This window comes from Porites lutea, chromosome 1 (assembly GCF_958299795.1).
Source record: "Porites lutea chromosome 1, jaPorLute2.1, whole genome shotgun sequence".
Lineage (NCBI taxonomy): Eukaryota > Metazoa > Cnidaria > Anthozoa > Scleractinia > Poritidae > Porites > Porites lutea.
Window position 1 is genome coordinate 46808389 of NC_133201.1, and position 13949 is coordinate 46822337.

The following is a 13949-nucleotide window of genomic DNA, read 5'->3' on the forward strand; positions in this document are numbered from 1 at the left end:
TAAACTTAATAAACGTGTCAAAGATAAGGACCCTTGTGCATAATATCAATAGTGTTAATAAAAGTACTTCCCTCTCTGTTTGGTATGATTTTAGGACGGAGTGACGAAGATTGAATCTCGCAAGTGTCTTCCTCTGATGTACCAACTAGCTGCTAGGCTTGGAACAAAGTCACACGATAATCCCCTATTCCAGGCAACTCTTAACGAGGTATGCTCACTTCTGTCCATTACTCACTGCCGTGTTTCGTTACATCTACTGCTGTACTTGACTTTGCCAACACTAATCTGAGTAAGGGCGTATTTATAAAGACCAGTATGGATGTACAGTTCTTTGATCTTGCCCGGCTTTGCACCTTCACAGAGTACAGAACTGCTTACCAGGGATCACTCTGATGGTTATTTGCAGTTGTGGAAGGTTTTCCTTTTTCCAGACTGATGGAGATGGAGGAAAGACCCTTTTTTTGAGAACCGTTACTGTAGAAAAATTTCCATACTAGCATAGGTCTCTCACGGCAAGAGATTAGAAGGAGAGGAAATAGAGAGACCTCCGCCGGTCCTAACGCTTTCTTTCACGTAGCCGCCGACCACATTTGTGGTCGAAACTTACTGGTTTTCAAAACCGTTTTCGTTTCATGTGAAATGCGATTGCCCTGTTAAGACTGCAGGCTGGAAATGGTTTTGGCCTGCAGTTGTTATCGCGCAAAAACCGGTTCTGTAAGTTATTTCGCACGTCACAAAAACGTTACTGGTTGTTGAGGAAAGGCATTCATGATAGAAAACGCATCGGAGACCAGCAGATGTGTTTCTCTTTCCTATCATTATTCTCTTGTCGTGTGAGACCTCTGCTAACAGGGAATAGAAACTTAAGATCAATAATAATATGTTTTTTCCAGCTTATTGAAAGAACAGCAGTTGACCATCCTCACCACACATTATTCATCCTATTTGCACTCGCAAATGCTGAGAAAGATAACAAATATCTAACTGGTCGCAAGAAGAACGCAACTGCCTCGAGGCTTACAAGAAATAACTCTAAGGAGGCGAGCAGCGGATTCACTGAGGTATTTTGGTCAACAAGTACCACGATTTCTGTTAAGCTGTGGATAGCTTAAGCAACCAGGAAGGCAACGGCAGCGGAAACTTCAGTTTAAAAGCGAATTCGCGCTGTTTCAAACGTGTTACTCTTATTCCCTTATTCCTTATGGACGTTGATTCTGAAGGAAATATGAAGGACTGTATCTAAAAAGTGTTGCCTTGTGTTTACGTCCTCCATAAAACGAGAAACTAGTAGGTTACGCGTTGTAGTTGTGCAACAACGGCAAAGTAAATTACTATTTTACATTTTTTTTTCCTTTCATTTTTAGGCTCGCATTAAAACAGCTTGTGAGTTAATTGATAGGATTGGAAAACAGCGCGGAGAACTTGTACATAACATGAGATGTTTGTGTGAAGCGTACATTGAACTTGCCTATGTCAATGTCCAACATCTAAAGAACGAAAGAGGTGCGTTATCGTTATAAACATGGTGTAAACTTTTTCAAGCGAAAGGTTTCCTCATTTTCCGCTTCTCCCGCCTCTTAAACAACTTTTCTCGCACATTTTAGGTCCATTTAACTTGCAGGATGTCACGATCAAGAGAATTTCAAACCTAAAGGAAGTGCCGGTGCCAACTTTAGAAGTGCAGGTAAATGGCCCATGTCTACCATCTTTATCTTTTAAGTGTTGGGTTAGGATTCCCATCCGGAGCTAGATATTTTTTTACCTTCTCCTAACGGTCGTGTCCTCGTTACATTTCTCTTTATCACGTTGAATACATTATCTTCCTAACGGTCTAACTTGTTTCTTCATCAGGTCGACCCATTATGTCGATACGATGACCTTGTTCATGTGGTTAGATTTGACTCCAAGTTCTGTCTCGCTGGAGGAGTGAATCTTCCTAAGATCATATTTTGCATTGGATCTGACGGAGTCAAACGACGGCAGCTGGTCAAGGTGCGTTTGTTACACACAAAATAGTGTGTTTTGGTAATCATTCTGGGTCATCACAACATTAGAAGGTAACAGTTAGAGAACCACCCAGTTTTTCGAAAATGTAAACAGGCGGCGCCTTGCACTTAAAAAAAGTGAGGGATTGCTTTCAGTGTTTAAATGAATACCACCACGTGATGGGACGTGACTTCAAGTGGCAGGAAGTTGTAAATAGTGAGTGAAAAGCCACTCTAGATTCAGAAGTTCTTTTGGACGTCCGACACTTTTATCGGTTTATTTATGTAGATAAATGTTTCCTTTTCTCACTGAAGGTTAAGGTACGCAAGAACTCTTTTAAGCAGCGTAACAAATCTAGAACATTTGAGTATTTTTGATCCGGTGGGTTTTTTTTTATCTGTATAGGGAAGAGACGATTTGCGCCAAGACGCTGTTATGGAACAAGTGTTTGGAATGGTGAACCAGTTACTTATCAAAAACTCGGAAACAAGAAAAAGGAAACTAAAGATGAGAACGTACAAGGTATTATCGTTGTAAGAAATCTTACACTGTTGGTCGTGTTGTCTTGTTTTGAATAAGCCTTTTATTTTCAAAGGTACTGAAACTTTAGCGTAAAGTATAGACAAAATCATGATCTGTTTCCTGCTTCAAGTATATGATGAGGTGCGTTCGTTTTAGTGAAAGATGTTATCTTCGCGTTTTACAAGATTTGTTCACTGTGCGAACGCATGTGCCATTGGTAGACAGTATACTTATCATGTTTGATTGTTTTCTGTTTCCACTCTCTGACGAGCATGTCTCCAACGCGCTTTTTTCTTCAGTGGTTTTGGTTTTTGTGTTCGGATAAAATCCGTACGTTATTTGAGAACATTGAAGGAGATGAAAAGTAACTCTGTCATGCGGCAATTGCTTAACAATGCTTTCATGTCGTTCCTTCCTTTTTCGCTGACTTGCTTAAAATTAGGTTTACCGTGCTCGTGGTGTTTCTGGAAAGTTCGAGGAATCTTTTAAGTTTCTAGTCGTTTGCTGTCGAGGTCCGTGAAATTTACTTGAATGCTGTTTTTTTCTTCCTTCTCCTAGAAAATTTCTAGTCGTATTCATGCCACAGGGTGAATCAGAGTGTGGTATATAGTCGATGATTTCAATTAACCTGCACCCATGTAAACCTGTTATTTCAGTGATCCCTATAACCTGCACTACCTATTGTTTTCAGGGATAGGGGCATTGATATGTCACCATCCCTATTGTTTTCCCAGCAAATCACAAACCTTGTTTGGAAAGGTGCAGGTCGGCGCCAATGATTCCCTAGAAAACTCTTAAGATTTCATTCTCTCTTAGTGGAACCTTAGTGCCCAGGTCAGGAGTACTGCTTTATCTCATTTCACCCTCTCCTCTCTTTGTCTTGTATTGCACCAGGTCATACCTTTATCACAGCGCAGTGGAATAGTTGAGTGGTGCGAGGATACTATGCCTCTGGGCGAGTATCTTGTCGGAAGGCCTGGTACCAAGACAGGCGCTCATTCGCGTTACTATCCGGGAGACTGGACATCACTTGACTGCCGAAAGAGAGTCAAGGTACTGTGGACAAACGTTGGAGTTTAATTTTGCTGCTTGCTTAAAAGAGTTGCACAGTGAGCAATATTGAACGGCAAGTTTGTTGCTTTGAGCGGCGTATCCAATCGCCTGTGGAAGCAAACAACCCTGTCTTTACTTTTGTTCATAGGCCATGCACTTCTTTTATCTCCGTTTAGCATCATCCGACCGACCCGATAATATAGCGACTTAGTGAAACCTTTTCATTCATTTTAAAGAAATGAGCATTGTAACAGCATTTGGTGGCATTATAGTTTCGGCAGTGCATCTCTTTTTCCATGTTTTTAACTTGTGGATTACGCGTAGCGTAAGGAACAAATTATTGTGGGCACTGCGATATGCAAATGTATCAATCGGGTGTATACACCGTTAGTAATTAGTCGGCTCCGCACGAAAGTGCTCGATATCAAAACGACAATTGTCGTAGATCGTTCCCGTTCCGCGATTGCCTAGAGCTTTCGATGTTATGATTTTGTACATTTCACTTCGGACGATAAGTTGTTTTCATGTGTACTTTGAATGTTTCAAATTAGCACTATGGCCAGCTTTGAGAAACGAAACGCATTCGAAGCTAAACGGAAAAAGAAGGATGGCCATAGTAATAAATAGTTGAAAACTTATCGCCTCTGAAATACATATTCCGGCTATCATGGGTAATATATTGTAATATGAAAGTGTTTTTATCATCAGATGGGTGACGATGCTGGAAGGCCAAGATATGAAATCTACCAAGTATGTTGCCATGCTTCTTCTTTGAAGTGCAAAGTATACACACTTCTTGCGAATGTTTAAAGTTGTAAGATATTCACAGCGTTATCTTCGTTTATGAGGTTCTGTTATCGAGAAGGGATACTCGTGAAAATATAAACAGCGGGATAAGAAATATTTAGGAAGGTGATTCTGGGATTTAGAGAATTAAAGGTATCATTTTGTGGAAGAGAACAGAATTTTTTCATAGACCAGTGAGACTGGTATAGAGAAAGACAAAAGTTAATCGTCTGTCTAGCGTTCGTTTGTATTGTTCTGTCAGCCTTCTTTCTGTCAGTTGTTGACAAAAGTGGCCCCTCCAGATAGTCAGTCCTACATACATTTTCCCCTCATCTCAGAGTTACTGTTTAATACTCGGGTATGTTGAATGAAAGTAGTAATTGGCATTACGTACACAAGTAGATACTAAGACTTGGTCCCTGTTTGAGTTTTTAATATGGTTGAAACCTTTATTTCATTGTTGCTGTAGCTTGTTCACCATTTGTCCAAAAATCTGGAAATTGTGGTTGGATCGGGAATAGCAAGACGGATTTGATCCCCGGAACGAAAGGAAGGCCAGCGGTTCCAGTGCGTTCTACCTGTGGTCATAGGAATAAGACACTTACACTCCAGTTCATTTGAAGTTTAGACGCGTCTCATTTGCTGCAATTTTGACGAGCTCCTCCTCATTTTCATCGTGTAAACGCGCGCCTTCTTTTCGGTAACCATCTCGCAAAAGAAAACAATGTGACAAAGTCTTTTACCCGTTCCTTAGGCCCCTTAGGTGTTTTTTTCTTGGGTGAAAATGGCCCTAAAGATGTACTGTAACTTGTTGTTTGTTAATCTGATATTCGCACTCTTCGTTGTTTCTTGCACAGGAGCTAATGGAACATTTCCACCCAGTGTTCCGTCACTTCTTTCTGGAGAGGTTTCCGGATCCTACTGTGTGGTTCGAGAGAAGGCTAACTTACACCAGAGGAGTTGCCACCTCATCCATAGGTACTGTTGTCATCTAACTACAATCCTGGTCAAAACTCTTGGGCACTAACGCAATAGCTCGTCAAAATGGCTCATTTTCTCTACCCAGTGTGAATGCATTCAAGTCAATGTATTCAGTCAAGAGGGGGACAGCAGAAACAGTTTATTTCCAAGCGTTTTTTCTTTTTTTTTTTTGAAGGGTAGAATACGAGTTAATTTACCAAGGCGAGTCTTCTCGCCAAATTCCCTCAAGTCTCCCAAGATGTTTTGTCCAGGGCTTTATATCTCGCCAGTTGCTATCTTTTTAAAAAGCTAAATCGTGTCTTCGCTGTAATTAAATTCCAAAAATAATGTCCCAGAATTGTTATTTAACGCTATATACGCCGTTATGGGAAGAATAGACACGGAATGAAAAATAAGCCAACTGGGTAAAGGCACTAAGCAAATGTAAGTTAAGCACAGAATAGACCTAAAACTTCAATATCATAGTAACGAAGCGCGTTAAGCCTCAGCCAAAAATGTAAACAAATTGTTGAACCAAGTAAACGTAACTGGCTCTCATCGCGAAAAAACACTCAAATCAGGATTGATTTAAGTCTCACTACTTATCCTTTTTCCCGTGTCACATCTAGTTGGTTACGTTGTTGGTTTGGGAGACCGTCACGTGCAGAATATTCTTGTGGACTGCAATACAGCCGAACTAGTACACATTGACTTGGGTAAGAGAAGGAATTTTTATTCTGTGTCGACCAGCAAGAGTTTCGTGCAACTCTTGTGATTTATTCCCCTCGAACTGGATTGTCAAACAACTCATCAATTAGAAATCAGTAATGACTCCGATTCTTTGATTCAAGATAGGATTTTTGCCGTAGTTTCAAACTATTTGGCCCAACGTGTTCAGTGATTTTGTTACCCTTTGTTTCCTGTGTCCCTGACGCATAAAAATCCCCAAAGACGCAAAATAATTCATGACGTGCTTCCCGTAGGACGCATTTAAGCGCCGCCTGGTAAGCTCAGTTGGGAGAGCGCCGGTCTGGCGAGCGGGAAGTCGCGGGTTCAAACCCCGGCCGGAACAACGCTCTGGGTCTTAAAATAACTGAGAAGAAAATGCGGCCTTTGTAATGACATCTGCAAGTGGTTAGACTTTCTAGTCTTCTCGGATAAGGACGAAAGCCCGTAGTCCCGTCTCACAGCACTTGCACTGATTTGTTCTTGTGGGACGTAAAAGAACCTACACCACTATTCGAAAAGAGTAGGGGGCGTAGACCCCGGTGGTGTGGCCAACCTTTACGGGTTGTGGGATTGGGTAGGGATGGCACTTCGCATAGGACCTGAGTCCCGTTTGTGCACATTCCTCCTGGGCTACCCTGTTTTGGTAAACCTAAAAAGATCGATTGATCGATCTGAACATGTGTATCTGTAGCAAAATCAAATTCGTGTAATTTCTGTGGCAGTTATTATACAGCTGTTGTTTAACGATGCGTATTTCCTTTAACCTTTGTTGTGCTTTAAAAAAAGAAGGACTATATTTTCAGTTCATTTTACTGCCAGTAATACAGCGTTTTGGAGTTTGTCTTCAGATTAATTGTCTGGTTACATATGCAGCCACAAGCATTTTCAATTCGGACTTATTTTTTTATATTGGAATCAATGGTTATGGACTGGGGACTCATGATTTCTCACTGAGTCCCAGGATTCACCATAACTGCTTCTAACAAAATCACTGCATGTTTAGTAGTTTCTTCTGATCAATAAGCAATAACTGCAGACGTCCGCGTGACGCTGTTAACATCCGCATTTACGCGGTTTGATTTGCAATCACACGTTTCTTCTGTCTGACACGCGCAAAACTAATCTTGTTTGCCTGTCAATAATCATAGGGGTGGCGTTTGAGCAAGGTAAATTTCTCCCCACCCCTGAGACGGTACCATTTCGGTTGACACGTGACTTGGTGGACGGCATGGGACTGACAGGGGTGGAAGGAGTGTTGAGACGATGCTGTGAGAAAACAATGCAGGTCATGAGAACGTCACAGGAATCACTAATGACTATTGTGGAGGTACGCGCTTTTTTTATTGTTGTTTTCTTTTTTATAGTGTCGTACAACCAAACCCAAAGTAGTTATCATCCCCGTTACAATAGAAACAGACGAATCAATGAACCATTGAGATTTATGGAGAAAAAAATCGATCGAATTGAGGAGGGGAAGGGGTTAGTCAAACTGTCTGCAATAATACGTTTCGGCTCAGTGATTTAAAGTCACAGGCCAGTTTGAGCTTATTCCTTCGACACCATAAATTAATTAATGAATACTTTTTTTCAGTTTCTAGTCAACCAGTTGAAAGCCATGACACGGTTAAGCCACCCAAAAAGAGCACATGGCCTTAATGAGATTTCCCCGGATGTTGTTCATGAGATAAAGACAAAAGGCTATTTTAGTATGACGTCATCAGCGTTAATGTATTTCCCCGCAAAATAATGATATTTTATTCAGCTGATTAAAACAAATGGCTACGACGTCATTGGCGTAACAGTGCGACTACTGTAACCAGGGCCATTCAGACAAAGTTGACCAATCGCACTACAAGAAAATAACAATAAATCCCAAGAACGTTGGTTGTCGGCCAATCAGCAGCTCGTTAAAAAAATAATTAGTTACTCAAAACAAAAAAAAAATTAATATTTATAGCAAACGTTTTTAGGGAAAGCAAAATGTTTCACCAGACAGTGTTTTTCTATTCGATACTCTGTATACAATATCCAGGAGACATTTCGTTGACACAAGCTATTCTTTTGTCATCTACCAGCAATTTCTTCGCTCCTATTGCCTCGCTTTGCAGTAACGTGAGACCGCAAGTCAAAAATATAACTACCGTTTACGTTTTTCGCCTCAGTCACCCACTATAGCGGACCTCTCGGGAAACAGGTGCTCTCTTCAGCAGGTTCAAAAGGTCACGTCTGTGGGTTTTAATTGGTCGTTATGATTGACAGCTAACTTGCTCGGGATGTATTATTATTTTCCTGTAATGCGATTGGTCAACTTTGTCTAGCTTACCCCGGTAATAGTAGTCGCACTGTATTGTATTTCTGCGCAAGTTACTGAGATTCCTGTGCAAAAAAAGGATCATTCGGTGCCTACAATACTACTAACGTAAATGCTTTGTATCAATTGCGCCAGTTTGAGTGTTCGTTGTTTGTGGCGAATCTCCTCTTGTTATATCAATGCTTTATTAATAAGGGTAGTCACGAGAAATAAAGATAAATCGATACTGTAACAGCTTCTCCCCTTTATATCTATGGGATATGTATAGGAGCAACAAATGAGAATTTAATTTTTTAAAAAAATTAGGGTACATCGTGGTTTAGGGAACTAAGGACGAGCCCTTTACCTGACTCAGTTTTCCCCCAAAATCTTAAAATTAACGACAGTCCCCAATATCAAATTCAAAAGAAGGCTAACTTTTATTTTTTGTTGTCAGGTTTTGCTCTATGATCCTTTGTCATCGTGGACACTGAGTCCAGAGAGAAGGAAAGCCCTTCAGAAAGCAGAAGATCTGTACGATGTTCCTCCTTCTAGCGCTGTGGGAGATTGTCTTGACGGTTCCGTCATGGCATCAGATAATGTGGCACCAGAAGATAACGTCAACAAAATGGCGAGGAGGGTGCTTTTAAGACTGAAACAGAAATTGGACGGCATTGAAGATGGGGTGCACTTAAGCGTATCAGGACAGGTTAATCATCTTATAAGAGAAGCTATGGATCCAAAGAATCTGTGTCGATTATTTCCTGGATGGCAGCCTTGGGTGTGAACCGTGCTGTTAGACTCAATAACAAACAGTCTTTCTGACGGTTGGAAGCGTTCCCATTAGTGGTCAAGGAGGAGGAGGAGAAAGACATCCTGCACTTGATGATCGCCACGTTCAACCAAGGCTGTGGATACCCGAAACTAAGAACATTTGGTAACAATGAGCGCATATACGGTTTTACCATTGTCTTCTTTTGAAAATGGAGCGGTTTAGGAGCCTTACCCTGCGAGAACATCTTCATCTTCATCTTATCTCTTCAAAGACTGTTCCTCATTCTTGTGAACAAACTCTAAGTCGTGGCTTAAGGTCACAAAATGCTTTGTAGACTCTTTTTTCTTCGTGTGATTGTAACTTTTTTACCGTTTCTTTAAGTTTGCCTTTGTCTCGTTCCGCTTTGATTAGCTCCATGGCTATTTGCGGGACCAAGCCATGTTGTTGTATTAGACATTTTAACAAATATAGTTTTTATATTGAATGTGCTGACTGGAACGGATTACATAGAAAGTCTAGAGTATAGATGTAGGCATGGTTCGTACAATCTTGAAAAGGTCTTGAATTTTACTAGTTCTATTGAAAGTCCTTGAATTATGTTTAGGTCCTTGAAAAGTACTTGATTTCTTTATTAGGTCTTGAAAAGTCCTTGAAATTCACAGCCTCGTCCACGCCAGGCACCTTTTTATGTTGAATTAGATTATTTTGCCGAGGAAAATTTGGCTCATCCTCGGTGTAAGAACCTGCAAAACTCACAGGTAACGTTAAAACGTTTTTGTCCTTGAAAAATATATTATTTCTGTTTCTTTATTTCAAAATGCTACTACTGTACCTTAAATGTAACTGCAAGTCATACCCAGTCGTTTTACGAAGTCTTATTGCGGAAAGTAGTGTGAAATAATGTGATCAACGATGGCCGCAGCAGTATAAATCGTAAATGACTCCATGACTTCCAAGTTGTTTTAGCCAACAGGGTGATCAAAGGGGGAAGACAGGAAGAATGTCGATTTATTGAATAAATCTTAGTCCTTGAAAACTGTAATTTGTCCTTGAAGAGTCCTTGCAAATTGTTTGTCTTAAGTTGCACGAACCATGTAGAAGTGAAGATCTGAAAGTTTGAAACTCTCAGACTTGAACCGGTTTAGACTTTTGACGGGGTCTCTTAATATTTTTTTCCTGGGGTAATCACAAAAACGTTTTGCTTAGTTCTGAGGAGGCTACTGCTTGGCATAAAATTGTTATGATTCAAAGGGAGCATCAGCAGCAAAATCGTCTGATGACGATGATTTGCAAATATAAAGCCCTGAAGATGATAGTTTCTTTAACCCTTCTTACAACGCAGCAATGTTATAACCTACCCTCTTTAGTAGGAAATGAAACGATTTAATTTCCTTTCTTTTAAAGTACTTTGCGGCGCTACTATTTCTTGTTTTTTCTTGTTCTTTTTTACTAGGTAATGTCAAAAGATTAAGGTAATGCTTGAATCAAAATTGCAGATAGAGGTTAGTTCCCGTTGTGTTTGGAAGCAGATTTTTTAAAAGCTTTATCAAACAAAGTTAATGAAAATGATTTAAGCAAACTTATAACATATCTTGTGGTCACTGACGTCGTTCTCGTTGTTTCGTACCTTTTTCCCTTGTGATTTTACTATAAACTGGAACAGAATGCATTTAGAAGTAATACATTGCTTGAAGCTGCTAACACACCTTTCAACATCGTGCAAAATCTGTTGTTCAACGAATGTTTCACGATGTTGCAGTTTGTGGAATGACAATGCTGCGTTTTGTTGGATAAAGACATTGTCGACACCCGAACGTGTGGGAGCGGAGTCCGGGCTGGTTACTTCCATATACAGGGTGTTTCAAAGTTCGTTCCGATTGTAAATTGTATTTTGAGAAAAGCATTTAATACTTCTTTAGGCAAATGTAACCGTTCAAAGCAATTTCAAACTAAAATTTTAAGAAGTTATATATTTTTTTAAATTTTTACCCCAACTGTACACGTACGCGAGGTTTATCCCGCCATACTTTTCCTGCCCATTTCGTAGGTTTTATATTTTAATATTGTTATCGTTTTCGTTTATTTTCTCTACTCCTTCATGAAAACGAAGGCCTACACTGTTTGTGCTAGAGATCAGGCATCTATTTTTATGGTCTTCTCGCCATTCAGTCAAAAAAACAGTTGCCAAATTGTTGAAAAAGTCTGAACGATGACCGAACAAGTGGTCAAAAGTGAAGACCTTAGAAGACAAACCAAGGAGTGGATGGCCGTTTTTTCACAAAATGTGTGAGAAATATTGTCGAAAAAGCTGTAAGTACATGCGTAACAATTCCACAAAACAGAAAGGTAAAAAGCTTTCAACTTCACATTATCGATCAAAGCTTCGAGCACAACGGTGTGGGGATAAGTTACCCCGACAGGGTATTGCTTTTGAGGCGAACCTTAAATAGGGTATCACTTTTACCCTTGTTGGCATTGTGTTCGCGGTTTGATCCTCATAAGACTAGGTACCTAAATTGTTAGGAGTATCAGCTGAAATTCAACTGCGTTAATGTCCAGCTATAGCAGCCAGATGAAAAAGTAATCGCTAGTGTTCAAACTGAACAATCTCTTAGAGTAATACTAAAGCGATTTCATTAGCATTTGTGTTCTGTCATTAGATTTTCTAAATTTTTGTTTTTCCTTGAATAGAGTGTCATTTTAAAGACCTTGGAAGGCACACATATACGAAAAACTTCAAATCTTAGGGGCCGTTATAGTATTTTCTGCTGTACAAGATTGCTGCCATTTTTCGTCCTCTCTGATTGCTATACTGATCTTGGGGTAAGAGATATGTGGCGGTTAGTAAAGGTTTAACTGTAGTCCCTTCTGACTAAGCACGTTTTTCTACTGAGTCCTCCCTGTTGAAGGCGTTAAGAAAGTGGGGCATCCCTTAAAAGTTAGGAGCAAATTCCTTTAAATTACCGTGTTTTAAATTTATAAAATGAGTTATTAAAGCATCGTGTTTAATATTAAGAAATCTCCCTTCAACGTGAAGTTATTCAGGAAGAACGAATAAAAAATGTCAGGGGCTTGGACATTAAAATGTGAAGGGAATATGGCTCATAACCATTTGCAGATTAGTTATATATAATTCCCGCTCTTGTCTTCACACTTTTAAAGCAAGGGTGATAAAATCCTCATATTGTCTATCTTAAAAAATCATATTAATAATTCATAAAGAAAAGAGAAAACACTCCAGTTGGTTTATTAAACTATTCTAAATATAATTATAAAAGTAAACTATAATTATCATAAAAAAATCTCCCAGAATCCTTTGAGGCAATTTTTTAAAAAGCTTTATAACTTTGACAATTTTATACGTGGAAGACCTGTCAGATCACAACAAGATAACATTTGCATAAAATATCTTCCCATGTCACATCTAAGGTAATGACGTGATCATTTTCGAATTAGGCTACTATTTTCGAATTAGGCTTTGTTTGTTGTTGGGACAAGAGCTGGGGGCGGGGGGGAATGAACATGAGCGAAAAAGTCGGGAGACTAGGTCGAGGGCTGTAGAGAGTCGACCTTTTATCACACGGCAGAGAAAATTTGCGGAAAAGTAATGTTCTACCTGATAATTTTTTTCAGGACCAAAAGAGGGACAGACGTCATCAGTCACGTGGTCAAAGCGTTTTGAATGTTTTAGTTCGTTTTAAAAGTACCTTTTTTTGTCATAAATTGGCAAGTTTTTGCTGTTTTTCTCAACAATGCTTTACACCGTATTGTCTCTGAGTAATTATTATTCCATGTTCAAAGCAGAACCAAACGAAAATTGAGCCAGAAGTTTAAACGTTGCGTAAACTGACCGATATTGCAACTTAAAATCGAAAAGGAAACCTACTCTTGAGACTTTTGTAAAATCCTTTTTCAACTTAGGGACGGACCATTAGAAAAGTTATGGGGGGGGGGGGAGGGGAATTTTCGAGCCGCAGGAATTTTTTTTCGTTATCAAATTCCTTGTATGAATTTTTTTTTGGCCATAGCATGAATTTTTTTTACGATTTATTGGCGTGCAAGAATTTTTTTCATTTAATTTTCCCTTGCGCGAATTTTTTTTGTTCTTCAAACGCCTCCCCCCCCCCCCCCCCCCAACATAAGTTTTCTAATGGTCCGTCCCTTAACAGTTTTTTTGCCGAAAGAAATGTTTAACGTTTGTTAATAAAGGAGAACTTTAAAAACTAAAAGGATGTATTTGGCGGCCATGTTGCTTTTCTTCATTCTGGGGAGAGAGGTCATGTAGCGACACTTCTAACCCTAAAAGCCAAATGATTGGCTACTCTAACCTTAAACAATGGAAATGATGATGAACAATGTTGTGTTAGTGTTTTTCCCGACCGATGAAAAGACACCTTACTAGCAGGGAGAGAATCGTACGGTCATACGGTTCAGTCGGTAGCCGCGTGATCGAAAGTTCATATTAAATCTCTTAAACGATCCCCGGCATGGACCAAGCCTGAAAGAGTATTAGTGGGTTTATTGTGAGCTTTACGTCTACCTTCGATCAGTTAAAGATTTAATCCTACACGGAAATTTCCAAAAAAAAATAGTCATACTTGAAAACTGTCAATCACCATAGAGAAGGATAGAGGCGTTAACTTTTAGTTCTAACTGATTCTGAGGGTCCGGGTTCGAATCCCCTTGAAACAAATTTTTCGTAACCTTTTTTTATTTTTATTTTTTTAAAATCTATTTTTTACTCTCTTTTTTACCTCTGTGGTGCATATAGCTAGTAACATAATGTGGTAAATTGAAAGCAAAGTTTACAGGAATATAAAAAATGCGGTATATGTATCATACAGCTGA

General features: G+C 39.5%; 1 protein-coding gene across 1 annotated transcript in view; it reads left to right on the forward strand.

Annotated features, from left to right (window-relative positions):
• LOC140930955 (serine-protein kinase ATM-like) overlaps nucleotides 1-10124 on the forward strand; it is a 65500-nt gene extending 55376 nt beyond the window's left edge. The window contains exons 58-69 of the mRNA XM_073380678.1: nucleotides 95-208; nucleotides 894-1061; nucleotides 1365-1503; nucleotides 1605-1684; nucleotides 1852-1992; nucleotides 2392-2508; nucleotides 3403-3561; nucleotides 4270-4311; nucleotides 5205-5325; nucleotides 5937-6023; nucleotides 7185-7363; nucleotides 8784-10124. Coding sequence (XP_073236779.1) covers nucleotides 95-208; nucleotides 894-1061; nucleotides 1365-1503; nucleotides 1605-1684; nucleotides 1852-1992; nucleotides 2392-2508; nucleotides 3403-3561; nucleotides 4270-4311; nucleotides 5205-5325; nucleotides 5937-6023; nucleotides 7185-7363; nucleotides 8784-9113 — 1677 coding nt within the window. The 3' untranslated portion in view covers nucleotides 9114-10124. The remainder of the gene's footprint in view (nucleotides 1-94; nucleotides 209-893; nucleotides 1062-1364; nucleotides 1504-1604; nucleotides 1685-1851; nucleotides 1993-2391; nucleotides 2509-3402; nucleotides 3562-4269; nucleotides 4312-5204; nucleotides 5326-5936; nucleotides 6024-7184; nucleotides 7364-8783) is intronic.
• The last annotated feature ends 3825 nt before the right edge of the window (nucleotides 10125-13949 follow it).